Here is a 25,225-nt window from a genome sequence, read left to right on the forward strand (position 1 = left end):
TTTTATCTGAAATTTGGTGGTGAACTTGATAACACTTGGTGCTATGTTTTTATTGTGTTTTTCAGCTCGGGACTACCAGCTATACACATCTTTTTCAAATTCAGTATATTCAGACCAATATTACTCAGTGCCAGAAGCACTTGGAGTGATTCTTCACTGTTTACAATAAGAGAGTTATCTTTTGAATGAGACCAAAATCATGCAGCTGGTGCAAATGGTTGAAGAGCAGCTTTCAATTTACTTTGGGTGTCGTTTGGAGGTAAATTTGCCACCTCTTAAGAGGTTAAAAAAAACGCATTATACTATGTTATTCAACTAAAGCATGTTAGTTTACATGTTAGCAGCACTATAGCAAGTTAAATTAACTACCTAAAAAAATATAATCAGCTGTGAGCTTTTGAAAAAAATTGCTATAATTAATAACAATTAACACATTTTACACACAATTAGGTGCTCCTGTCTGTACCTTTTTCACACACACAAGTTTTTTTAATACCGTAGATGAGCAAATCTAGCAAGTATAACATTTTCTCTGTGAACAGAAGTAACCCTGCATCAGGTTGTAATCAATCATTATCTTTAAACATATAAAATGTTCAATCATCAAATCAAACATTTAATAATTTTCTTCATTACAAAACATTCTTATACAATTATTCTCAGTTAACCAGCTGGTGGTTTATCCTTTAGTATGTCTTCATGATATTCATTTGTATCTATAATTTGGCTTTACTCTGTGTATCATCACAGCTCAGGTGAGTTCTGAGGAACTCCTGGATCTTCTTCCACATGTGGACTTTAGCTTCTGCGTGGGACCTGGGCTCACCCCCCCACAGGACTGGTTTGCCCGCTACCGCATGAAAACTGGAGGGGCAGTGGGGACCATAAGGCGGATCTAGGTAATGTCCCGCTCCGGGGTAAGACACACTCTCAAAGTTGTCCTTCCCATGACGCTGCAGTCTCTCCACCACCTGCTCCATGTAAGCTTTGCTGTCCCAGTTGAGGTCGTCCTCTGAAGCCATGAACAGGAAACGTCCTTTGGCTTGTTCAATGGGGACCAGGGTGGCCTTGTTCTCCTCTGCCAGCGGATTATGGATAGCATACTTGCAATTAATGGCCCCTGACTCTGTGAGAATCACCTTGCTGATGTCGATCATTAATGGAGGGAGGATCAGGCTCTTCTTATAGTAGAGGGGCAACCATGTATTGGCAGAGCAGCCATTAATCCACACTGTGACATCAACATCTGGCAGGTACGAGGCCATTGATAATGAAATATCTGCACTTTTTGAAATGGATATCACACCGACTTTACTGCCCACCTGTGGAAACACATGCAAACTATTAGCTGCTTTTTAACATTTATTTTGATGCCACAGAGATTGGCTCTTTTGTAAAATAACTTGCATGGACAAAAACATTTTAGCCAAGAGAACAGCGCTTGAAATGTTTCAAACTTTAGCATTCCAGTGATGATATAATAATAACACTGTGGCAGAAAGACAAACTCGAAAATGTGTCCCAAAATAAACTAACAAGATTCTCAAAGATTGGGAATGCACTGTTCAAACAACTCGCCTTATCTTGTTTCTTCAAAAACTCTATTGCTTCTTCAAAATAATCCAGATGGACCTCTTTGATGTTCTTCACCATGTTATCATGGCCGTACAGTGCTACAGTCAGAACCACAAATCCATGGCTGGCCAGCAGAGAGGCCCTTTTCTCTGACAATCCTCCCCCAAAAGTGTACAGATCCAACACAGCAGGAAACGGACCTTCACCTGGATCAAAAGACATGAGAACACATAATGGCATACATTTGTATGGCATCAAAATGGAAATTATAGTAAATCCAACATACAGCAATTAAATTGTAACAAAAGTAAAAGTAAAAACTACAGCTGCAAGAACTGGGAGTCTAAGGCTCTGCTCCCTCCCTGCTCAAATCCTACCTGAAGGACCGTACCTACAGGGTAACTTGGAGAGGATCTGTGTCATAATCCTGTCAACGCAACACTGGGGTTCCTCAGGCGTCCATCCTGTGTCCCCTTCTCTGTTCGCCAACTCACTTGGCTCTGTCATTCACTCTCCTTGCTTCTCCCACCACAGCTATGCAGATGACACTCAACTGATTCTGTTTTTCCCAGGTCTGAAACCCACGAGGAGGCTATTTATCATTATTGTGCAATTATCACTTTATTTTCTACCAACCACTTGGTACTTCTAATATTTTTTATTCTATTTAATTATTGTGTATTGACAATGGATTCTGTGTCAGAAAGAATAAGTTTAATCAGGCTTTGTCCACAAAAGCAGCACTCGTTACAAGAATACACTCACTGTTTTGGTTTCTTCAGGGGTGTATTAAGAATAATCAAGATAAAATAATACCAGCATTTGTATTTTAACTTTACTAATTATTTGGTGTAAAGCGTGACAGAGACATAGACTAACCTGGGGGAGTGAACAGGACACCTCGTATATTCCCTTCTTTCACGGGGCGCCGGTTGACCCCCTCTCCAAGCAGAAGCCTCTCATTGGTCGCCTCTGCCAGCATCCTGCCCTTCCCCTCCTCCTCGTCCTGCACAGAGAACTTCACCACGTGTGGGTTTATTGAATTTGTTTTTATAAACCTTTTGTGCAAAGTATCTGGCCTCATCGACCATAGCAGACCCATGGGTTCAACCCCGATGTAAGACCCGCTGAGGGAGGGGTCTCTCTCCAGGTCGATCTCTCCGCTCTCATCAGCTTTGTAGGAGGCCGAGGAGCTGAACACCACCCCCTTCTCGTCAGTTGATCTGGCTCTCATGGTGACCACATGTCCCGACCTCAGTCCGTCCACCTTCACCTGAACGGGCTCATCAAACATGCACCTGGCTCTCGGCAGCAGCCTCAGTCTGACTTGGGCGGACATCTCTTCTGTTCTTTTATTCACAAGATGAACAAATAAAATGGTCACTCACATTATTTCAAGAGACTTTGACATGGCAGATACATACGTTATAATGTTTGTGTTGCACCCTGTTTGTCTTAGTGTCTCCCAATGTCTTTTCTACAACAACTCTACCATCTCCCAAATGCACAGCGGCAGACAAAAATGTTTAACAAAAAGAGAGCTTTATTTATAAAAGCTTAAAAGTATAAAATAAGGTCAAACGTAAAGTGAAAACACAAACCAGGATGACACAAGGACGCACGCCAGGTAACATCAAAGTAATATGGATGATGAACAGATAAGGAACAATGGGATAGACAGGTATATATACACAGACACAAATCACAAGAACGAGTCACAGCTGGGGGGAAAGGGCAAAGACACAAGGGCAGGGTGAATGGACACAGGTGCTTCACTGTTGACTAATCCGATAAATAATTTGATCTCATCTGTCGGCACAGAACGTTCCTCCAAGGTGTGTGACCAATCTAAGTATTTTATTGACAGTGGAGAAGTGGACTGTGATTAAACCTTTTGGATTTTAACCATTTTGTGAATACATCTTTTGCTTGATTTCTCTCATGTTGTGAGCCACTACACAAGATAGACATAGACACGGTCACGCCTCCTGTCATTCCTTGTGTTTTCCCTGGGTCGCCTGCTTGTTTCTCTCTCTGTGTATGTGTCTGTGTCGTGGGCGTGTCGCCCCCCTCACTCTCCCTTGATTGCAGTTCAGTCAACTCACCTGCTCCAAGCCTCACTCCTGCCATCCATTAACTCATCAACCCAGCAGTATATCAACCCCAGTCTTCAGCCACTCGTCGCTAGATCGTGTACTCAGCTACAGTGGATTCCTGGCATCCTGTCCACCCGCTACCCACCTCACCCTCGGCCTCCACGAGCCGGATGTTCTCCGTCCCCTTTCCCTGGAAACCCCTTCAATAAACCTCGTACCTATTGCTCCAAGTTTGTGTCCTGCGTTTGGGTCCTTCCCTTGTTGCACGCGTGACAGAACGATCTAGCCACCATGGGCCCTGAGGACTATGACGTTTTGAAGACTGCAATCTCCAACCAGGGACAGCGTTTGGGTTATCAGGAGCACACGCTGCAAACCGTTGTGGATCAGTCGAGGGACATCACCTCCACACTGGCAACGCTCTGTTTCCAACAGACCCAAGCTGTGGCAGCAACCTCTGCTCAGCAACCAGTAGCTGCCCAACAAGCTCCTCATGCCTCTCCAGTTTCTGAGCCTCACATCCCACCCCATCCAAGTATTCTGGTGACCCCAACACCTGCCGTGAGTTCCTAACACAGTGTCAGCTAGCTTTTGATGCCCAGCCATCCCCCTACAGCAGTGAGGTAGCTAAAGTAGCTTACATTTTTAATCTGTTGGAGGGAGCCCCACTTAGCTTGTACAATGCCCTCTATGTGCAAGGCTCCACCACAGCCCAGTCTTTTGAGGCTTTTTCAGCTGAATTAAGCCTTGTTTTTGACCACCCTGTACGGGGGCAGCTCGCAGGTCAACACTTAACAAAACTGCAACAGGGCAAGCTCAGTGTCCGTGAGTACATAGAAAAATTTTGCAGTTTGGCAGTTGAATCAGGCTGGAATGATTCTGCCCTTATCACTGCATTTCAGATTGGTCTTAACAGGGATATTGGTCGGGAGGTGGCTTTCAGGGAGGAGGTTAGGTCCTTAGATTAAGCAGATTAATCAGAGTAGGGTCGTGCTTGACTGTCTCCAGCTGAGAGGCTCCGAAGGATGAGAGCAGGGGAGTGCCTGTACTGCGGCCGGACCGGCCATTTCCTGTCTTCCTGCCCCTTTCAGCCAAAAGACTAGGCTCACCGGTAAAAGTGGGGAAACTGGTGAGTCAAACTTCTTCTCCACCCTTCGAACGCCTGAAGTTTCACGCCACCCTGTGTTGGAATCAAGAGTCGTTACCCCTGTTGGTTTTAGTGGATTCTGGCGTCACAACCCCCATTTTGACTGGACCACGGCAAAGTTGTAAGTTGGAGTCCCTTTTGTCATTCATCATGCTTGCAGTCTGCCATTCCCCCCACAGGGGGCACTGTTACAATCACGCCACTAGTCTGTGAGCCTCCAAACCTTTCCAGCATTCCCCTCGAATATCATGATCTCGGTGAAGTTTTTAGTAAGCAACGTGCTCTCGCCTCAAATCCAGCTTGGTGAAGATAGTGGCACCATGGAGAGGCTCAAAAGCTGAGTTGATCAGAGGTAGCGGGTACTTTTTTTTAAAAATGGTGATGTTTTTCAGCCCTCGGAAGTCAATGCATGGCAGTAGGGATTTATCCTTCTTGGACACAAAAAAGAAGCCAGCACCAATATGAGAAGAGTAATGCCAGCAATGAGGGATTATTTGATTTACTTCTCCATGGTCTCCCTCTCAGGACGTGACAGGTTGTATAGCCGACTGGAAGGTAGGGGAGCACCAGAGAGTAAGTCAATGGCACAATCATAGGGGCGATGGGGAGTGTTTCAGTGGGGACACTCGGCCCGGTTTGCCTGTCATCCGGGGATAGGCCGCACTCTGTCCCTCATGAAGAGACATTTCTGGTGGTCCACTATGGACGCTGACACACGTGCCTTTGTTTCTGCCTGTACAGTGTGTGCTCGTGGAAAGTCCTCTCACCGCCCACCTGCTGGTCTGCTCCGCCCCTTGCCCATTCCCAGCCGTCCATGGTCCCACATTGCCCTCGATTTCGTCACGGGTTTACCCCTGTCCCAAGGTAACTTGGCATTCTAACAATTGTTGATCGTTTTTCAAAAGCTGTGCACTTTGTGGCTCTCCCTAAGCTTCCTACAGCCCTTGAGACGTCCGAGCTGCTGGTCAATCATGTGTTTCGGCTTCACGTAATCCCTTCAGATATCGTTTCCGACCAAGGCCCACAATTTGTCTCACAGGTGTGGAGAGCATTCTGCCGAGCTCTTGCCGCCACGGTGAGCCTCTCCTCTGATTTCCACCCCAGACTAACGGCCAGACCGAGCGCGCCAATCAGGATCTGGAAGCAGCTTTTCGCTGTGTCACCGCCAGGAATCCCTCCTCCTGGAGCTCCCAACTCGCCTGGATTGAGTATGCCCACAACTCTGTCCAGCGCTGCAACCGGTATGTCCCCTTTTGAACTTTCCTTTGGCTTTCAACCCCCCTTGTTTCCCGCTCAGGAGGATGACATTGCAGTACCATCAGTCTAGGCTCATCTCCGCCGGTACCGCAGGGTTTGGAGGGATGCTCGGTCCGCACTGGCCTCGCCGATCGCCACCGAATCCCAGCCCCCACCTACGTACCAGGCTAGAAAGTTTGGTTTACGTCTAAGGACATTCCCCTAAAGACTGATTCTAGGAAACTCTCACCCCGCTTCATTGGTCCATTTGAGATTGTCACTGTTATCAACCCATCTGTTGTGAGACTAAAGTTGCCGAAGTCCATAAGGATCCATCCCACCTTCCATGTCTCTCACTTGAAACTGGTGTCTGTCAGGGCTTTGTGCTCTCCAGCCGCTTCCCCTCCGCCCACCCGGGTCATTGATGGCCACCCGGCCACAGAGGCAGGGGGGGTACCAATACCTCGTTGATTGGGAGGGATACGGCCCTGAGGAGCGGATCTGGATTTCAAGCCATCTGGTCTTGGACTCCTCTCTCATTCGGGATTTCCATCGGTCCCACCCCGACAAGCCTGGTGGTTCGCCTGGAGGCTCACATTGAGGGGGGCTACTGTCACGGTCACGTCTCCTGTCATTCTTTGTGTTTTCCCTGGGTCGCCTGCTTGTTTCTCTCTCTGTGTATGTGTCTGTGTTGTGGGCGTGTCGCCCCCCTCACTCTCCCTTGATTGCAGTTCAGTCAACTCATCTGCCCCAAACCTCACTCCTGCCATCCATTAACTCATCAACCCAGCAGTATATCAACCCCAGTCTTCAGCCACTCGTCGCTAGATCGTCTACTCAGCTACAGTGGATCCCTGGCTTCCTGTCCACCCGCCTGCTTGCTACCTGCTACCCACTTCACCCTCTGCCTCCACGAGCCGGATGTTCTCCGTCCCCTTTCCCTGGAAACCCCTTCAATAAACCACCTACCTATTGCTCCAAGTTTGTGTCCTGCGTTTGGGTCCTTCCCTTATTGCACACGTGACATAGACAGCTTTAAACACAACAGTAAGCAAGAATATCGATATGGATCATTATACCTCACTGACTCTGTGATGTCCATAAAGTGCCCCGGTGTGCTTCAGGCCTACTGATGATCCTAATGTGCAGTATGTGCACCATGGAATGTTTGTAATTGTCATATTCGATGCTGTATGCGTGCTGTGCTCATTTCCTTTTTCTGTTAAAGCCATCTCATTTTAGCTTAATCTTTATCAGATTGGTAATTTTTTCAGTTTCTGATTGCTATTACTCGTTATTGCTCAAACTTATATTATAAATATAGATCAAATATTCCTATTTGTGCTTGGGGTTGCAACAGTATACGATTTCTACGATAACCATGTCAGAAAATGTCACAGTATTATATTATTATTATTATTATTGCAATGACCATTAAAGGAATGAGAACAGAATTCTAAGAAACAGAATTCTTAACCTGATTTTAAAGAAGCATGTTACTATGCTATTCAACTAAAGCATGTTAGTTTACATGTTAGCAGTACTATAGCATGTTACATTAACTACTTAAAGAAAAATAATCAGGTATTAGGTGTGAGATTTTAAATTGTTTTGCTATAATTAATACCAATTAACATATACCGTAGGTGCTCCTGTCTGTACCTTTTTAACTCTCTCTCACAAACACTCCCACACACAACTACTGTTGCTATTCTACCAGTCTGTGGTGGCCAGAGGGTGTAATGTTAATAAATGTATAATGTCTTTTAAGTTACTGGATGCCTAAATTTCCCTCGGGATCCATCCATTTTCTCTCTTCTCTCACCTGTCAGCTAAGTAGGTGATGATTACCTGATTGGCTGGCCTATCAGGAGGAAGGGCCTTCATTAAAGGAGGACCAGGAAGAGCTGGCCTGCTCTCTTCAGCCTGCTCTCTTCAGCCTGATTCGTGGTCGAATGCTGACGTCCTTGACCAAGCAAATTATATACTATTCTATGTGTGAAAATATCAATATATAACATGTGTGGTGTGAGGTTGTTGATTCAGGTAAGTTGGGGTACCCTGTACATTTTTCATCCACGTAGAGACTTCTTTGTTAGAAACACTAGTTTAGCAGGTTGTTTCCACCTCTGTATATGTTTTACACCACTTGTTATTCGATCAGTTAGTGAGCGCTTTTGTTTGTGTTTTGTTTGAAAGGACAGTAGTAGTCAGGCCCTGTTTTGTTATATTTATTTTGTTTGGCTCAACCAGTTGGTCCCTTCCTCACCCTTACTTTAGAGAGTTCATTGGAACCAGTTTATTTTTGCAATAAACAATTATACACGTTCACTCTGACTCGCTCAATCATTGGTTGTTGTGTTATTGTCCCCCTCGTCCCCTAGCTACACCTTGGGGATGTAACAATACCGTAAATGAGCAAATCTACAACCCTAACGCAACATAAAAATGTTCTGTGGTGGAAAGTTTAATCAAGTTCTTAACAAATGACCAGTGAAGTCTATAACATTGAAATGAAGAGTCTTGAGAAGTTAACTCGTCTTTGGAGTATTTATTCTTTGCAAAGAAGGATCATACAGGGTGCAATCAGTCTGTGTTCATGTATTTTACAGACAGTAAAGAGAAGGAAGGGTGGAAGATTGTCACATTTGACCCACAAAGACAGGGAGTAGAGAAGGGGGATGGAGAGTTCACACAGTTGCAGGTGTTGGACCAAATAAAACAGTGAGGGGAGGGGAGAGGAAGAGGATTCACCCATTTGGGATAGACACAAGAAGAATATGGTGGGAAGAAATAAAGTTAGAGATATGTTGGGAAAGACAGAAGTTCATTGAACCAAGTATTAAACAATAATAATTTGGACATATTAAATGTTCCATTACAGTTCTCTGTGAACAGAAGTAACCCTGCATCAGGTTATGATCAATCATTATCTTTAAACGCATAAAATGTTCAATCAACTCAAACTTTAAAACATTTTCTTCATTACAAAACATTCTTATACAATTATTCTCAGTTAACCAGCCGGTGGTTTATCCTTTAGTATGTCTTCATGATATTCATTTGTATCTATAATTTGGCTTTACTCTGTGTATCATCACAGCTCAGGTGAGTTCTGAGGAACTCCTGGATCTTCTTCCACATGTGGACTTCAGCTTCTGCGTGGGACCTGGGCTCACCCCCCCACAGGACTGGTTTGCCCGCTACCCCATGAAAACTGGAAGGGCAGTGGGGACCATAAGGCGGCTCTAGGTAATGTCCCGCACCGGGGTAACACACAGTCTCAAAGTTGTCCTTCCCATGACGCTGCAGTCTCTCCACCATCTGCTCCATGTAAGCTTTGCTGTCCCAGTTGAGGTCGTCCTCTGAAGCCATGAACAGGAAACGTCCTTTGGCTTGTTCAATGGGGACCAGGGTGGCCTTGTTCTCCTCTGCCAGCGGATTATGGATAGCATACTTGCAATTAATGGCCCCTGACTCTGTGAGAATCACCTTGCTGATGTCGATCATTAATGGAGGGAGGATCAGGCTCTTCTTATAGTAGAGGGGCAACAATGTATTGGCAGAGCAGCCATTAATCCACACTGTGACATCAACATCTGGCAGGTACGAGGCCATTGATAATGAAATATCTGCACTTTTTGAAATGGATATCACACCGACTTTACTGCCCACCTGTGGAAACACATGCAAACTATTAGCTGCTTTTTACCATTTCTTTTGATGCCACAGAGATTGGCTCTTTTGTAAAATAACTTGCATGGACAAAAACATTTTAGCCAAGAGAACAGCGCTTGAAATGTTTCAAACTTTAGCATTCCAGTGATGATATAATAATAATAATAATAATAATAATAATAATAATAATAATAACACTGTGGCAGAAAGACAAACTCGAAAATGAGCCCCAAAAAAACTAACAAGATTCTTAAAGATTGGGACTGCACTGTTCAAACAACTCACCTTATCTTGTTTCTTTAAAAACTCTATTGCTTCTTCAAAATAATCCAGATGGACCTCTTTGATGTTCTTCACCATGTCATCATGGCCGTACAGTGCTACAGTCAGAACCACAAATCCATGGCTGGCCAGCAGAGAGGCCCTTTTCTCTGACAATCCTCCCCCAAAAGTGTACAGATCCAACACAGCAGGGAACGGACCTTCACCTGGATCAAAAGACATGAGAACACATTATGGCATACGTTTGTATGGCATCAAAATGGAAATTATAGTAAATCCAACATACAGCAATTAAATTGTAACAAAAGTAAGAATAATAACTACAGCTGCAAGAACTGGGAGTCTAAGGCTCTGCTCCCTCCCTGCTCAAATCCTACCTGAAGGACCGTACCTACAGGGTAACTTGGAGAGGATCTGTGTCATAATCCTGTCAACGCAACACTGGGGTTCCTCAGGCGTCCATCCTGTGTCCCCTTCTCTGTTCGCCAACTCACTTGGCTCTGTCATTCACTCTCATTGCTTCTCCCACCACAGCTATGCAGATGACACTCAACTGATTCTGTTTTTCCCAGGTCTGAAACCCACGAGGAGGCTATTTATCATTATATTATTATTGTGCAATTATCACTTTATTTTCTATCAACCACTTGGTACTTATAATATGTTTTATTCTATTTAATTATTGTGTATTGACAATGGATTCTGTGTCAGAAAGAATAAGTTTAATCAGGCTTTGTCCACGAAAGCAGCACTCGTTACAAGAATACACTCACTGTTTTGGTTTCTTCAGGGGTGTATTAAGAATAATCAAGTTAAAATAATACCAGCATTTGTATTTTAACTTTACTAATTATTTGGTGTAAAGCGTGACAGAGACATAGACTAACCTGGGGGAGTGAACAGGACACCTCGTATATTCCCCTCCTTCACGGGGCGCCGGTTGACCCCCTCTCCAAGCAGAAGCCTCTCATTGGTCGCCTCTGCCAGCATCCTGCCCTTCCCCTCCTCCTCGTCCTGCACAGAGAACTTCACCACGTGTGGGTTTATTGAATTTGTTTTCATAAACCTTTTGTGCAAAGTGTCTGCCCTCATCGACCACAGCAGACCCATGGGTTCAACCCCGAAGTAAGACCCGCTGAGGGAGGGGTCTCTCTCCAGGTCGATCTCTCCGCTCTCATCAGCTTTGTAGGAGGCCGAGGAGCTGAACACCACCCCCTTCTCGTCAGTCGATCTGGCTCTCATGGTGACCACATGTCCCGACCTCAGTCCGTCCACCTTCACCTGAACGGGCTCATCAAACATGCACCTGGCCCTTGGCAGCAGCCTCAGTCTGACTTGGGCGGACATCTCTTCTGTTCTTTTATTCACAAGATGAACAAATAAAATGGTCACTCACATTATTTCAAGAGACTTTGACATGGCAGATACATACGTTATAATGTTTGTGTTGCACCCTGTTTGTCTTAGTGTCTCCCAATGTCTTTTCTACAACAACTCTACCATCTCCCAAACCAATTGATGAAATAAAATAACATGACTAGTTAGCTAATGTTCCTCTTGAACACACACTGACACAATTACAATGACAAAACAAAGTATTGTTCTCCCTGATTCACACAAATACGAGTGTATGTATTCCCTTTGACAGAATTTGACAAGATAAGAGAGATTTTTGGATCCACAAATCAGAAGAGAGCTAGGTGCAAATTAGTCGAGTCAAAATGAGTCCTTCTGACCTTCATCTATACAATATGAAAAACAACCGAAGAGGCTCATTTCTCACACTGTTGATAGAAGAGTTTGTTTGTAGACGACAGTGTCTTGTTTTATCTGTGCTTTCCTGTAAGGAAGTGCAGAGGAAAAGTCAGAGAAGCAGAATGTTACTTACCTCCAGTGAAAGCAACCGTAGACCTAAAATGAAAAGGACTAAATGTGGGTTTATAGGTGCTTCACTGTTGACTAATCTGATCTAATCCTTCAGCACAGAACGTTACGTTTCTTCAATGTGTGCTCATCTGTTGACACAGAATGTTTCTCCAAGGTGTGTGACCACTCTAACTATTTTATTGATCGTGGAGAAGTGCACTTGAGTCATTTGATCTAGTCTGTCAGCATAAAAGTTCCTCAGAGGTATGTGTCTGTCTTGCATGTGACTTGGATTTTTACCATTTTGTGAATTAATCTTTTGCTGGATCTCTCATGTTGTGCGCAGAAATAGAAGCAGCTTCAGTATTAACCCCCACACTTAGTGTATTCATGTGACACTGCTGCTTATTTTAAGAGGTTTACATCGCATTGTGATGATTGACAGGCTCCTCAAAGAAAGCTTCTTGCTTAAGTAATTAATGTCATCTGAAAAAAACAGATGATTATCAGTTTAGGAATGTTACACTGAATGTGCTTATTGTGTGAACCAAATCTTTGTTTGCTGCATCTGTGTCCCAGGTACATGTTGGAGCGACCTGCAGTCGCCGTGATATAAACTCTCTCTCTATATATATATATATATATATATATATATATATATAATCTTCTTATTCGTGCTTGGGGTTGCAACAGTATAAGATTTTCACGATAACCATGTCAGAAAATGTCACAGTATTATTAATATTATAATAATATTATTACCTTAAAGGAATGATAACATAATTTTAATAACCATAATTCTAAACTGGACAGCAGGAGCTTTATTGTGCCATGTGTTGTGTACATCATGCTGGATGTGCGTTTGTTTTTTTTATATTTTTGGAAAGTTTACAATCTCGTCTATTTAGATGAAAATCACAACAACAGGTACAATCAGCTCCTCAAACTATCAAGCACACTCAAAATCATAACTTTGAGCCCACTTACTCATAAACACCTCCTCTTTTCAGCAATACTTGAAAAAAACGCTCCTGCTATTGCAACATGTCCACACTTTCGTTTCCGGTAAAAATATATCCACTGTGAACATCGATAAAAGCCCATGAACAGCTGTTGCAATCTGTGAAATCAGCTGATCGATTTTTAACACTTTGTTCTCATAAACTGTCAAAACATAATATTTCGAGCGTTCAACGCAGTTCAGGGTTAGAAACTAAAGCACCCATTCTCAATGAAGACATATCTGGGGACAGAGCATATGTCAGGGTTAAGTGTGGCCACACAGCTGCTCAAAAACACTCTGAGCCCCATGTAGAAGATTGACACTTCATTTGAGCCAATCGGAGCTTCCGTGGCTTATCTACAACCTTTATGAGCCAATGAGTGTCAGGCCGGGAGGCTGAGCCACCAGCAGCTCAGCTGTGACTGGCGTGTCGTAATGCCAATGAACGGCTGGTCAGTTTCAAACGTCATATCCTATGTTTGTTTTTTTTACAAATTGTATTTATTTTCAGAATTATATTTATTATATTCAAGTTCAGAAGAAAATACAAAAAACCCATAAAAATATTACAAAAAATGTGTTTATACTTCACTTCCTCTGTGTGATTACTACTAACAGGGAATATGGGTATATAATAGTTATTTATAAATAAATAAAAATAATATTTATTAATAAATATTATAATATCTCCAAATTGTACAGCATGTGAACGCCTGGTGTTACTCTTAGAAAAACCTGTCTAATAAATTAATTTTTTATCCCTTTTTATCTGAAATTTGGTGGTGAACTTGATAACACTTGGTGCTATGTTTTTATTGTGTTTTTCAGCTCGGGACTACCAGCTATACACATCTTCAGACATCTTTTTCAAATTCAGTATATTCAGACCAATATTACTCAGTGCCAGAAGCACTTGGAGTGATTCTTCACTGTTTACAATAAGAGAGTTATCTTTTGAATGAGACCAAAATCATGCAGCTGGTGCAAATGGTTGAAGAGCAGCTTTCAATTTACTTTGGGTGTCGTTTGGAGGTAAATTTGCCCGCCTCTTAAGAGGTTAAAAAAAAGCATTATACTATGTTATTCAACTAAAGCATGTTAGCAGCACTATAGCAAGTTAAATTAACTACCTAAAAAAATATAATCAGCTGTGAGCTTTTGAAAAAAATTGCTATAATTAATAACAATTAACACATTTTACACACAATTAGGTGCTCCTGTCTGTACCTTTTTCACACACACACACACACACACACGTAAGTTTTTTTAATACCGTAGATGAGCAAATCTAGCAAGTATAACATTTTCTCTGTGAACAGAAGTAACCCTGCATCAGGTTGTAATCAATCATTATCTTTAAACATATAAAATGTTCAATCATCAAATCAAACATTTAATAATTTTCTTCATTACAAAACATTCTTATACAATTATTCTCAGTTAACCAGCCGGTGGTTTATCCTTTAGTATGTCTTCATGATATTCATTTGTATCTATAATTTGGCTTTACTCTGTGTATCATCACAGCTCAGGTGAGTTCTGAGGAACTCCTGGATCTTCTTCCACATGTGGACTTTAGCTTCTGCGTGGGACCTGGGCTCACCCCCCCACAGGACTGGTTTGCCCGCTACCGCATGAAAACTGGAGGGGCAGTGGGGACCATAAGGCGGATCTAGGTAATGTCCCGCTCCGGGGTAACACACACTCTCAAAGTTGTCCTTCCCATGACGCTGCAGTCTCTCCACCACCTGCTCCATGTAAGCTTTGCTGTCCCAGTTGAGGTCGTCCTCTGAAGCCATGAACAGGAAACGTCCTTTGGCTTGTTCAATGGGGACCAGGGTGGCCTTGTTCTCCTCTGCCAGCGGATTATGCATAGCATACTTGCAATTAACGGCCCCTGACTCTGTGAGAATCACCTTGCTGATGTCGATCATTAATGGAGGGAGGATCAGGCTCTTCTTATAGTAGAGGGGCAACCATGTATTGGCAGAGCAGCCATTAATCCACACTGTGACATCAACATCTGGCAGGTACGAGGCCATTGATAGTGCAATATCTGCACTTTTTGAAATGGATATCACACCGACTTTACTGCCCACCTGTGGAAACACATGCAAACTATTAGCTGCTTTTTAACATTTCTTTTGATGCCACAGAGATTGGCTCTTTTGTAAAATAACTTGCATGGACAAAAACATTTTAGCCAAGAGAACAGCGCTTGAAATGTTTCAAACTTTAGCATTCCAGTGATGATATAATAATAATAATAATAATAATAATAATAATAATAATAATAATAATAATAATAATAATAACACTGTGGCAGAAAGACAAACTCGAAAATGTGTCCCAAAATAAACTAACAAGATTCTCAGAGATTGGGAATGCACTGTTCAAACAACTCGCCTTATCTTGTTTCTTCAAAAACTCTATTGCTTCTTCAAAATAATCCAGATGGACCTCTTTGATGTTCTTCACCATGTCATCATAGCCGTACAGTGCTACAGGTCAGAACCACAAATCCATGGCTGGCCAGCAGAGAGGCCCTTTTCTCTGACAATCCTCCCCCAAAAGTGTACAGATCCAACACAGCAGGGAACGGACCTTCACCTGGATCAAAAGACATGAGAACACATAATGGCATACGTTTGTATGGCATCAAAATGGAAATTATAGTAAATCCAACATACAGCAATTAAATTGTAACAAAAGTAAAAGTAAAAACTACAGCTGCAAGAACTGGAGAGTCTAAGGCTCTGCTCCCTCCCTGCTCAAATCCTACCTGAAGGACCGTACCTACAGGGTAACTTGGAGAGGATCTGTGTCATAATCCTGTCAACGCAACACTGGGGTTCCTCAGGCGTCCATCCTGTGTCCCCTTCTCTGTTCGCCAACTCACTTGGCTCTGTCATTCACTCTCATTGCTTCTCCCACCACAGCTATGCAGATGACACTCAACTGATTCTGTTTTTCCCAGGTCTGAAACCCACGAGGAGGCTATTTATCATTATATTATTATTGTGCAATTATCACTTTATTTTCTATCAACCACTTGGTACTTATAATATGTTTTATTCTATTTAATTATTGTGTATTGACAATGGATTCTGTGTCAGAAAGAATAAGTTTAATCAGGCTTTGTCCACGAAAGCAGCACTCGTTACAAGAATACACTCACTGTTTTGGTTTCTTCAGGGGTGTATTAAGAATAATCAAGATAAAATAATACCAGCATTTGTATTTTAACTTTACTAATTATTTGGTGTAAAGCATGACAGAGACATAGACTAACCTGGGGGAGTGAACAGGACACCTCGTATATTCCCTTCTTTCACGGGGTGCCGGTTGACCCCCTCTCCAAGCAGAAGCCTCTCATTGGTCGCCTCTGCCAGCATCCTGCCCTTCCCCTCCTCCTCGTCGTGCACAGAGAACTTCACCACGTGTGGGTTTATTGAATTTGTTTTTATAAACCTTTTGTGCAAAGTATCTGGCCTCATCGACCACAGCAGACCCATGGGTTCAACCCCGATGTAAGTCCCGCTGAGGGAGGGGTCTCTCTCCAGGTCGATCTCTCCGCTCTCATCAGCTTTGTAGGAGGCCGAGGAGCTGAACACCACCCCCTTCTCGTCAGTCGATCTGGCTCTCAGGGTGACCACATGTCCCGACCTCAGTCCGTCCACCTTCACCTGAACGGGCTCATCAAACATGCACCTGGCTCTCGGCAGCAGCCTCAGTCTGACTTGGGCGGACATCTCTTCTGTTCTTTTATTCACAAGATGAACAAATAAAATGGTCACTCACATTATTTCAAGAGACTTTGACATGGCAGATACATACGTTATAATGTTTGTGTTGCACCCTGTTTGTCTTAGTGTCTCCCAATGTCTTTTCTACAACAACTCTACCATCTCCCAAACCAATTGATGAAATAAAATAACATGACTAGTTAGCTAATGTTCCTCTTGAACACACAATTACAATGACAAAACAAAGTATTGTTCTCCCTGATTCACACAAATACGAGTGTATGTATTCCCTTTGACAGAATTTGACAAGGTAAGAGAGATCTTTGGAGCCACAAATCAGAAGAGAGCTAGGTGCAAATTAGTCGAGTCAAAATGAGTCCTTCTGACCTTCATCTATACAATATGAAAAACAACCGAAGAGGCTAATTTCTCACACTGTTGATAGAAGAGTTTGTTTGTAGACGACAGTGTCTTGTTTTATCTGTGCTTTCCTGTAAGGAAGTGCAGAGGAAAAGTCAGAGAAGCAGAATGTTACTTACCTCCAGTGAAAGCAACCGTAGACCTAAAATGAAAAGGACTAAATGTGGGTTTATAGGTGCTTCACTGTTGACTAATCTGATCTAATCCTTCAGCACAGAACGTTACGTTTCTTCAATGTGTGCTCATCTGTTGACACAGAATGTTTCTCCAAGGTGTGTGACCACTCTAACTATTTTATTGATCGTGGAGAAGTGCACTTGAGTCATTTGATCTAGTCTGTCAGCATAAAAGTTCCTCAGAGGTATGTGTCTGTCTTGCATGTGACTTGGATTTTTACCATTTTGTGAATTAATCTTTTGCTGGATCTCTCATGTTGTGCGCAGAAATAGAAGCAGCTTCAGTATTAACCCCCACACTTAGTGTATTCATGTGACACTGCTGCTTATTTTAAGAGGTTTACATCGCATTGTGATGATTGACAGGCTCCTCAAAGAAAGCTTCTTGCTTAAGTAATTAATGTCATCTGAAAAAAACAGATGATTATCAGTTTAGGAATGTTACACTGAATGTGCTTATTGTGTGAACCAAATCTTTGTTTGCTGCATCTGTGTCCCAGGTACATGTTGGAGCGACCTGCAGTCGCCGTGATATAAACTCTCTCTATATATATATATATATATATATATATATATATATATATATATATATATATATATATATATATATCTTCTTATTCGTGCTTGGGGTTGCAACAGTATAAGATTTTCACGATAACCATGTCAGAAAATGTCACAGTATTATTAATATTATAATAATATTATTACCTTAAAGGAATGATAACATAATTCTAATAACCATAATTCTAAACTGGACAGCAGGAGCTTTATTGTGCCATGTGTTGTGTACATCATGCTGGATGTGCGTTTGTTTTTTTTATATTTTTGGAAAGTTTACAATCTCGTCTATTTAGATGAAAATCACAACAACAGGTACAATCAGCTCCTCAAACTATCAAGCACACTCAAAATCATAACTTTTGAGCCCACTTACTCATAAACACCTCCTCTTTCCAGCAATACTTGAAAAAAACGCTCCTGCTATTGCAACATGTCCACACTTTCGTTTCCGGTAAAAATATATCCACTGTGAACATCGATAAAAGCCCATGAACAGCTGTTGCAATCTGTGAAATCAGCTGATCGATTTTTAACACTTTGTTCTCATAAACTGTCAAAACATAATATTTCGAGCGTTCAACGCAGTTCAGGGTTAGAAACTAAAGCACCCATTCTCAATGAAGACATATCTGGGGACAGAGCATATGTCAGGGTTAAGTGTGGCCACACAGCTGCTCAAAAACACTCTGAGCCCCATGTAGAAGATTGACACTTCATTTGAGCCAATCGGAGCTTCCGTGGCTTATCTACAACCTTTATGAGCCAATGAGTGTCAGGCCGGGAGGCTGAGCCACCAGCAGCTCAGCTGTGACTGGCGTGTCGTAATGCCAATGAACGGCTGGTCAGTTTCAAACGTCATATCCTATGTTTGTTTTTTTTCACAAATTGTATTTATTTTCAGAATTATATTTATTATATTCAAGTTCAGAAGAAAATACAAAAAACCCATAAAAATATTACAAAAAATGTGTTTATACTTCACTTCCTCTGTGTGATTACTACTAACAGGGAATATGGGTATATCATAGTTATTTATAAATAAATAAAAATAATATTTATTAATAAATATTATAATATCTCCAAATTGTACAGCATGTGAACGCCTGGTGTTACTCTTAGAAAAACCTGTCTAATAAATTAATTTTTTATCCCTTTTTATCTGAAATTTGGTGGTGAACTTGATAACACTTGGTGCTATGTTTTTATTGTGTTTTTCAGCTCGGGACTACCAGCTATACACATCTTCAGACATCTTTTTCAAATTCAGTATATTCAGACCAATATTACTCAGTGCCAGAAGCACTTGGAGTGATTCTTCACTGTTTACAATAAGAGAGTTATCTTTTGAATGAGACCAAAATCATGCAGCTGGTGCAAATGGTTGAAGAGCAGCTTTCAATTTACTTTGGGTGTCGTTTGGAGGTAAATTTGCCACCTCTTAAGAGGTTAAAAAAAAGCATTATACTATGTTATTCAACTAAAGCATGTTAGCAGCACTATAGCAAGTTAAATTAACTACCTAAAAAAATATAATCAGCTGTGAGCTTTTGAAAAAAATTGCTATAATTAATAACAATTAACACATTTTACACACAATTAGGTGCTCCTGTCTGTACCTTTTTCACACACACACACACACACACACACACACACACACACACGTAAGTTTTTTTAATACCGTAGATGAGCAAATCTAGCAAGTATAACATTTTCTCTGTGAACAGAAGTAACCCTGCATCAGGTTGTAATCAATCATTATCTTTAAACATATAAAATGTTCAATCATCAAATCAAACATTTAATAATTTTCTTCATTACAAAACATTCTTATACAATTATTCTCAGTTAACCAGCCGGTGGTTTATCCTTTAGTATGTCTTCATGATATTCATTTGTATCTATAATTTGGCTTTAGTCGGTGTATCATCACAGCTCAGGTGAGTTCTGAGGAACTCCAGGATCTTCTTCCACATGTGGACTTCAGCTTCTGCGTGAGACCTGGGCTCACCCCCCCACAGGACTGGTTTGCCCGCTACCCCATGAAAACTGGAGGGGCAGTAGGGTCCATAAGGCGGCTCTAGATAATGTCCCGCACCGGGGTAACACACACTCTCAAAGTTGTCCTTCCCATGACGCTGCAGTCTCTCCACCATCTGCTCCATGTAAGCTTTGCTGTCCCAGTTGAGGTCGTCCTCTGAAGCCATGAACAGGAAACGTCCTTTGGCTTGTTCAATGGGGACCAGGGTGGCCTTGTTCTCCTCTGCCAGCGTATTATGCATAGCATACTTAATATTAATGGCCCCTGACTCTGTGAGAATCACCTTGCTGATGTCGATCATTAACGGAGGGAGGATCAGGCTCTTCTTATAGTAGAGGGGCAACCATGTATTGGCAGAGCAGCCATTAATCCACACTGTGACCTCAACATCTGGCAGGTACGAGGCCATTGTTAGTGCAATATCTGCACTTTTTGAAATGGATATCACACCGACTTTACTGCCCACCTGTGGAAACACATGCAAACTATTAGCTGCTTTTTACCATTTCTTTTTAATGCCACACAGATTGGCTCTTTTGTAGATAAACATGCATGGACCTAAACACTTTAACCAATAAGTATCGCACTTGAAATGTTTCCAACTTTAGCATCCCAGTGATGGTAAAAATAATAACACTGTGGTAGAAAGAGAAACTCGAAAATGTGTCCCAAAAAAACACGATCAGAGATTCAGACTGCACTGTTCAAACAACTCACCTTATCTTGCTTCTTTAAAAACTCTATTGCTTCTTCAAAATAATCCAGATGGACCTCTTTGATGTTCTTCACCATGTCATCATGGCCGTACAGTGCTACGGTCAGAACCACAAATCCATGGCTGGCCAGCAGAGAGGCCCTTTTCTCTGACAATCCTCCCCCAAAAGTGTACAGATCCAACACAGCAGGGAACGGACCTTCACCTGGATCAAAAGACAAATGAGAACACAAAAAGGCACACATTTTTATTGCATCCAAATTATGGAAATTTAAAGTAAATAATCATACAACAAAAAGTAAGAACAACAACTACAGCTGCAAGAACTGGGAGTCTCAGGCTCTGCTCTCTCCCTGCTCAAATGCTACCTGAAGCACAGCACCTACAGCAGGGGTCTGGAACCTTTTTGGCCAAATACTTTTAAATGTATTTCCTTGAGAGCCATATATTTAATAAAATTGAATGCAACTTTATGCGTGCATTTTTAAGTATAACACGTCTCCCAGTACTAATAGCGGTATCAGTGTTTCATTGAACACGTGCTCTTTTATTAAATAAACTAAATGCTTATGTTATTTATCTAATTTATGCGCACAGTTTCAGTGTTTACTGCACGGGGGTCAAACTCAAGGCAATTATATCCGGCCCGCAAGAAAATCATGTCTATCATAACTGGCCCGCCGGTTTTGGTAATTAAATCAATGCATGGCACAACCACGGGAAAATACATATTCGAGGAAGTATCTAAATGTGTGAGAAATGAAACTGTCCTGGGACAAACTGACGGGACTGACGACAGATAGAGATCCTGCGATGCGATGAAAAGAGAGGATTAGTGGGCAGGATGCGGGAGAAGGTACACCGTCAGCTGCATCTTACACCAGGAAGCGCTGTGTTGTAAAGCTCTGGAGATGGAACATGTAATAAGCACCGTAACACGGACAGGAAACTTTATAAGAGTCAATTTAAGTACTTTCTGAACATGGCGGTGCGATGGCTGAGTCGAGGGAAAGTGCTGAATAGATTTTTCGAGATGCGTGAGGAAATCTGCCAGTTTTTGGAAGGCAAAGGGAAACACAGCACGGATCTCTGGGACGATGTGAGATGGACTGTTTGTGCGACATAACGAAGCATCTCACTGTCAAACCTGCAGCTTCATGGCCGTGTGATCACAGACATGAATGATGCAGTGAGAGCGTTCTAAGCCGAGCTGCCTGTGGGAGACTCGGATGCAGAAATAAACCGCTGTGTTCCCGACTGCGCATTCTGCTCATAAACTATTGACCTTTTACTATAAATAACAATTATATACCCAATTATCCTTGTCAGTAGTAATGACACAAAGTAAGGGAAGTACAAACACATTATTTTGTAATATATTTTTGTTTTCTTTGTATTTTGTAATAAAATTATGAAAAATAAATAAAAATAAAACCAAGAGTGTCACATGTCTAAAGGTCGAGCAGTTCATTGGCTACACGATATTCAAGTCCCACAGGAGTCTGGTCTGCAGCTGGACTCCTTCCGTAAACAAGAAGAGGGCTGGAACTTCCTTATCAAGTTGACACTGATTGGCTTTGATGGCTGTAGAAATCGAATGGAATCTCCGATTGGCTCAAATGAAGTGTCAATCGAACGATCAATCAAATATTGCAACAGCTGTTCATGGGCTTTTAGCAATGTGACTATGTTCAAGATATATTTTTTACTGGAAACGATCGTGTGAAACTCTACAATGAACCAGGAAGTGTTTTGTTTATTACTGACTACAGGACAATGAAGAGACTTTTAGGTGAGTTGGCTCAAAGTTATGGGTTTGATTGTGAGTTTGCTTGCTTGTGTGAGATGCCTACTGTACTTGCTATTGTCATTTTTAACTCAAAACAGTTTGTCTCACTAAATCGACGAGATTCGAAGCTTTCTAACGACATGTGGCATTGCTTAAAAACTCCAACTACAGCTGACTGTATACAACACACAGGCACAGTGCAAACCAGGAAATAGGCAGAATAAGAATAATCAAGATAAAATAATACCAGCATTTTTATTTTAACTTTACTAATTGTACGATGCGAAAGCGTGACAGATACATAGACTAACCTGGGGGAGTGAACAGGACACCTCGTATATTCCCTTCTTTCACGGGCCGCCGGTTGACCCCCTCTCCAAGCAGAAGCCTCTCATTGGTTACCTCTGCCAGCATCCTGCCCTTCCCCTCCTCCTCGTCCTGCACAGAGAACTTCACCACGTGTGGGTTTATTAAATTGTTTTTTATAAACCTTTTGTGCAAAGTGTCTGCCCTCATCGACCACAGCAGACCCATGGGTTCAACCCCGAAGTAAGACCCGCTGAGGGAGGGGTCTCTCTCCAGGTCGATCTCTCCGCTCTCATCAGCTTTGTAGGAGGCCGAGGAGCTGAACACCACCCCCTTCTCGTCAGTTGATCTGGCTCTCATGGTGACCACATGTCCCGACCTCAGTCCGTCCACCTTCACCTGAACGGGCTCATCAAACATGCACCTGGCTCTCGGCAGCAGCCTCAGTCTGACTTGGGCGGACATCTCTTCTGTTCTTTTATTCACAAGATGAACAAATAAAATGGTCACTCACATTATTTCAAGAGACTTTGACATGGCAGATACATACGTTATAATGTTTGTGTTGCACCCTGTTTGTCTTAGTGTCTCCCAATGTCTTTTCTACAACAACTCTACCATCTCCCAAACCAATTGATGAAATAAAATAACATGACTAGTTCGCTAATGTTCCTCTTGAACACACAATTACAATGACAAAACAAAGTATTGTTCTCCCTGATTCACACAAATACGAGTGTATGTATTCCCTTTGACAGAATTTGACAAGGTAAGAGAGATCTTTGGAGCCACAAATCAGAAGAGAGCTAGGAATAGTGCAAATTAGTAAATACAAAAAGGAGTCAAAATGAGTCCTTCTGACCTTCTTCATCTATACAATATGAAAAACAACCGAAGAGGCTAATTTCTCACACTGTTGATAGAAGAGTTTGTTTGTAGACGATAGTGTCTTGTTTTATCTGTGCTTTCCTGTAAGGAAGTGCAGAGGAAAAGTCAGAGAAGCAGAAATGTTACTTACCTCCAGTGAAAGCAATCGTAGAAAATGAAAAGCAATAAATGTAGGTTTATAGGTGCTTCACTCTTGACTAATCCTGTAAATCATTTGTTCGAATCAGCACAGAACGTTATATTCCGTGTGTGTGTGTGTGTGAGTGAGTGAGTGAGTGAGTGAGTGAGTGAGTGAGTGAGTGAGTGAGTGAGTGAGTGAGTGAGACTTGGATGTTTACCATTTTGTGACCCTAACACACACACCATGTTGAGATCAATCATTGGCTCGCTTTTCTCTCACCAGAGATAAAGAGATAGTCAACAAACCAATGGGTGACGCCAGGGTGATTACGTCTACTTCTTATATACAGTCTATGGTATTAACAGTGTTGTTGGTTGACAATGGATTCTGTGTCAGAAGGAATAAGTTTAATCAGGCTTTGGCCACGCAAGCAGCATTTGTTAAAAGAATACATTCTGGAAGGGGTGGAAGATTGCCACATTTGGCCCACAAATACAGGGAGTAGAGAAGGGGAGGGGAAGAGGATTCACCCATTTGGGATAGACACAAGAAGAATATGGTGGGAAGAAATAAAGTTAGAGATATGCTGTCAGAGCTCCGTGCTTTTTCTGTGATTAATTAATCGAAATTAACGCGTGAATTTGACAGCCCTAGTTAAAAACATTTACTTCATTACAAAACATTCTTATACAATTATTCTCCGTTAACCAGCTGGTGGTTTATCCTTTAGTACAGGGGTGGCCAACCAGTCAGAGGTTAAGAGCCAAAAATGTTACTATGTTACTGCACATCATACACACAGTCACAGATGCGCACCCCCCCCCCTTCTCGCATTTGTTCTCAGCCTTTCACTGTGCTCCCTCACTCTCTTCCTCCCCTCTCTCTCTCACACAGACTAAATTCAAATCTAAAACTTTACACACACACACTCAAAGACCCTCCCTCCCAAGGACACACACACACACTCTGCTCAGACAGACTTATTGTAAATGTCACACACCATAATATTGACAGAAATTGAATTAAACCTCTCCTACCAGTATTCAGAGGCCAGTTATTATCAATAATGAACATTGTGTGCACTCTCGCACACAAACTCTCAGTAAAAAAAATGTGAAAACGTTTTTTTATCTTCCTACGCATGTTGCTTCTTTAAATTAGTGGGACTTCTGACATTCCTTGCCTTGAACAATCCTCCTCAAATCTGGCTTGTATTCCGCTTGTGGTCACTCGAACAGATCAGATCGATACTTTGATTTCACGTGTTTCAGGGTAGATAACACCGACTCACAGACGTACTGTTGACCCAAACATTGATAGTAGCTTGAGCTGCAGCCCGTTTGACATTGGGATATTTTTTCCATTGGCACAGTTTTCCAGAACTCAAGGGTCCCTTCCCTCAGAACAGGTTTCAGTCGGTCTTCCTCAGAAAGTTCAATCATCTCCAACTGGACCACCGCCTCGTCCGTGACTAGCGCATACCTGTCAACCCTCCCGTTTTTCCCGGGATTATCCCGTATTTTTACTTCTATCCCGATTTTCTCCCGTTTAAATATTTTCCCGTAATTATCCCGTATTTTTA

The 25,225-nt window shown here is 42.1% G+C and overlaps 5 protein-coding genes across 7 annotated transcripts; 1 reads left to right on the forward strand and 4 right to left on the reverse strand.

The window, feature by feature from the left end:
- Positions 1-476: 476 nt before the first annotated feature.
- On the reverse strand, positions 477-3,252 carry LOC115022648 (acyl-coenzyme A thioesterase 1-like). Its single transcript, XM_029453701.1, has 4 exons — positions 3,177-3,252; positions 2,455-2,924; positions 1,579-1,781; positions 477-1,322 (listed from the first exon to the last, which is right to left on the reverse strand). Exons 2-4 carry the CDS (start codon positions 2,912-2,914, stop codon positions 717-719), a joined length of 1,269 nt encoding a protein of 422 aa, XP_029309561.1. The 5' UTR covers positions 2,915-2,924; positions 3,177-3,252; the 3' UTR covers positions 477-716.
- A 396-nt stretch (positions 3,253-3,648) lies between these two features.
- LOC115022817 (uncharacterized) lies at positions 3,649-8,379 on the forward strand. Of its 2 annotated transcripts, none has more exons than XM_029453913.1 (4): positions 3,649-4,232; positions 5,560-5,682; positions 5,858-6,059; positions 7,887-8,379. In XM_029453913.1, exons 1-4 carry the CDS (start codon positions 3,963-3,965, stop codon positions 7,892-7,894), a joined length of 603 nt encoding a protein of 200 aa, XP_029309773.1. In that variant the 5' UTR covers positions 3,649-3,962; the 3' UTR covers positions 7,895-8,379. The 2 variants fall into 2 exon arrangements, with proteins under 2 accessions (XP_029309773.1, XP_029309774.1); XM_029453914.1 differs by having other exon boundaries at positions 5,923-6,059.
- A 211-nt stretch (positions 8,380-8,590) lies between these two features.
- LOC115021943 (acyl-coenzyme A thioesterase 1-like) lies at positions 8,591-13,159 on the reverse strand. 2 transcript variants are annotated; one of them, XM_029452680.1, is made up of 4 exons: positions 12,868-13,159; positions 10,902-11,371; positions 10,018-10,220; positions 8,591-9,729 (listed from the first exon to the last, which is right to left on the reverse strand). In XM_029452680.1, exons 2-4 carry the CDS (start codon positions 11,359-11,361, stop codon positions 9,124-9,126), a joined length of 1,269 nt encoding a protein of 422 aa, XP_029308540.1. In that variant the 5' UTR covers positions 11,362-11,371; positions 12,868-13,159; the 3' UTR covers positions 8,591-9,123. The 2 variants fall into 2 exon arrangements, with proteins under 2 accessions (XP_029308540.1, XP_029308541.1); XM_029452681.1 differs by lacking the exon at positions 12,868-13,159 and adding an exon at positions 11,903-12,210.
- Positions 13,160-14,255: 1,096 nt separating this feature from the next.
- On the reverse strand, positions 14,256-18,451 carry LOC115022647 (acyl-coenzyme A thioesterase 1-like). Its single transcript, XM_029453700.1, is given in 5 exon segments — positions 14,256-14,982; positions 15,290-15,388; positions 15,390-15,493; positions 16,176-16,645; positions 18,160-18,451. Coding segments are annotated over 4 exon segments (1,269 nt in total). The 5' UTR covers positions 16,636-16,645; positions 18,160-18,451; the 3' UTR covers positions 14,256-14,376.
- A 771-nt stretch (positions 18,452-19,222) lies between these two features.
- On the reverse strand, positions 19,223-23,335 carry LOC115022735 (acyl-coenzyme A thioesterase 1-like). Its single transcript, XM_029453815.1, has 3 exons — positions 22,640-23,335; positions 20,542-20,744; positions 19,223-20,290 (listed from the first exon to the last, which is right to left on the reverse strand). Exons 1-3 carry the CDS (start codon positions 23,097-23,099, stop codon positions 19,685-19,687), a joined length of 1,269 nt encoding a protein of 422 aa, XP_029309675.1. The 5' UTR covers positions 23,100-23,335; the 3' UTR covers positions 19,223-19,684.
- Positions 23,336-25,225: the final 1,890 nt, after the last annotated feature.

The sequence above is a fragment of the Cottoperca gobio genome, chromosome 17 (genome assembly GCF_900634415.1).
Source record: "Cottoperca gobio chromosome 17, fCotGob3.1, whole genome shotgun sequence".
Taxonomy (NCBI): Eukaryota; Metazoa; Chordata; class Actinopteri; order Perciformes; family Bovichtidae; genus Cottoperca; species Cottoperca gobio.

Coding starts and splice junctions, on each gene's coding strand:
- LOC115021943 (XM_029452680.1), bottom strand. CDS start 11,361: ATGTCCGCCCAAGTCAGACTGAGGCTGCTGCCAAGGGCCAGGTGCATG. Junction 10,221..10,901: donor TGTCCTGTTCACTCCCCCAG/GTTAGTCTATGT, acceptor CTTTTGATCCAG/GTGAAGGTCCGTTCCCTGCT. Junction 9,730..10,017: donor TTTTAAAGAAACAAGATAAG/GTGAGTTGTTTG, acceptor GTGTTTCCACAG/GTGGGCAGTAAAGTCGGTGT.
- LOC115022735 (XM_029453815.1), bottom strand. CDS start 23,099: ATGTCCGCCCAAGTCAGACTGAGGCTGCTGCCGAGAGCCAGGTGCATG. Junction 20,745..22,639: donor TGTCCTGTTCACTCCCCCAG/GTTAGTCTATGT, acceptor CTTTTGATCCAG/GTGAAGGTCCGTTCCCTGCT. Junction 20,291..20,541: donor TTTTAAAGAAGCAAGATAAG/GTGAGTTGTTTG, acceptor GTGTTTCCACAG/GTGGGCAGTAAAGTCGGTGT.
- LOC115022648 (XM_029453701.1), bottom strand. CDS start 2,914: ATGTCCGCCCAAGTCAGACTGAGGCTGCTGCCGAGAGCCAGGTGCATG. Junction 1,782..2,454: donor TGTCCTGTTCACTCCCCCAG/GTTAGTCTATGT, acceptor CTTTTGATCCAG/GTGAAGGTCCGTTTCCTGCT. Junction 1,323..1,578: donor TTTTGAAGAAACAAGATAAG/GCGAGTTGTTTG, acceptor GTGTTTCCACAG/GTGGGCAGTAAAGTCGGTGT.
- LOC115022817 (XM_029453913.1), top strand. CDS start 3,963: ATGGGCCCTGAGGACTATGACGTTTTGAAGACTGCAATCTCCAACCAG. Junction 4,233..5,559: donor TGGTGACCCCAACACCTGCC/GTGAGTTCCTAA, acceptor CTGCCTGTACAG/TGTGTGCTCGTGGAAAGTCC. Junction 5,683..5,857: donor GGGTTTACCCCTGTCCCAAG/GTAACTTGGCAT, acceptor TTTGTCTCACAG/GTGTGGAGAGCATTCTGCCG.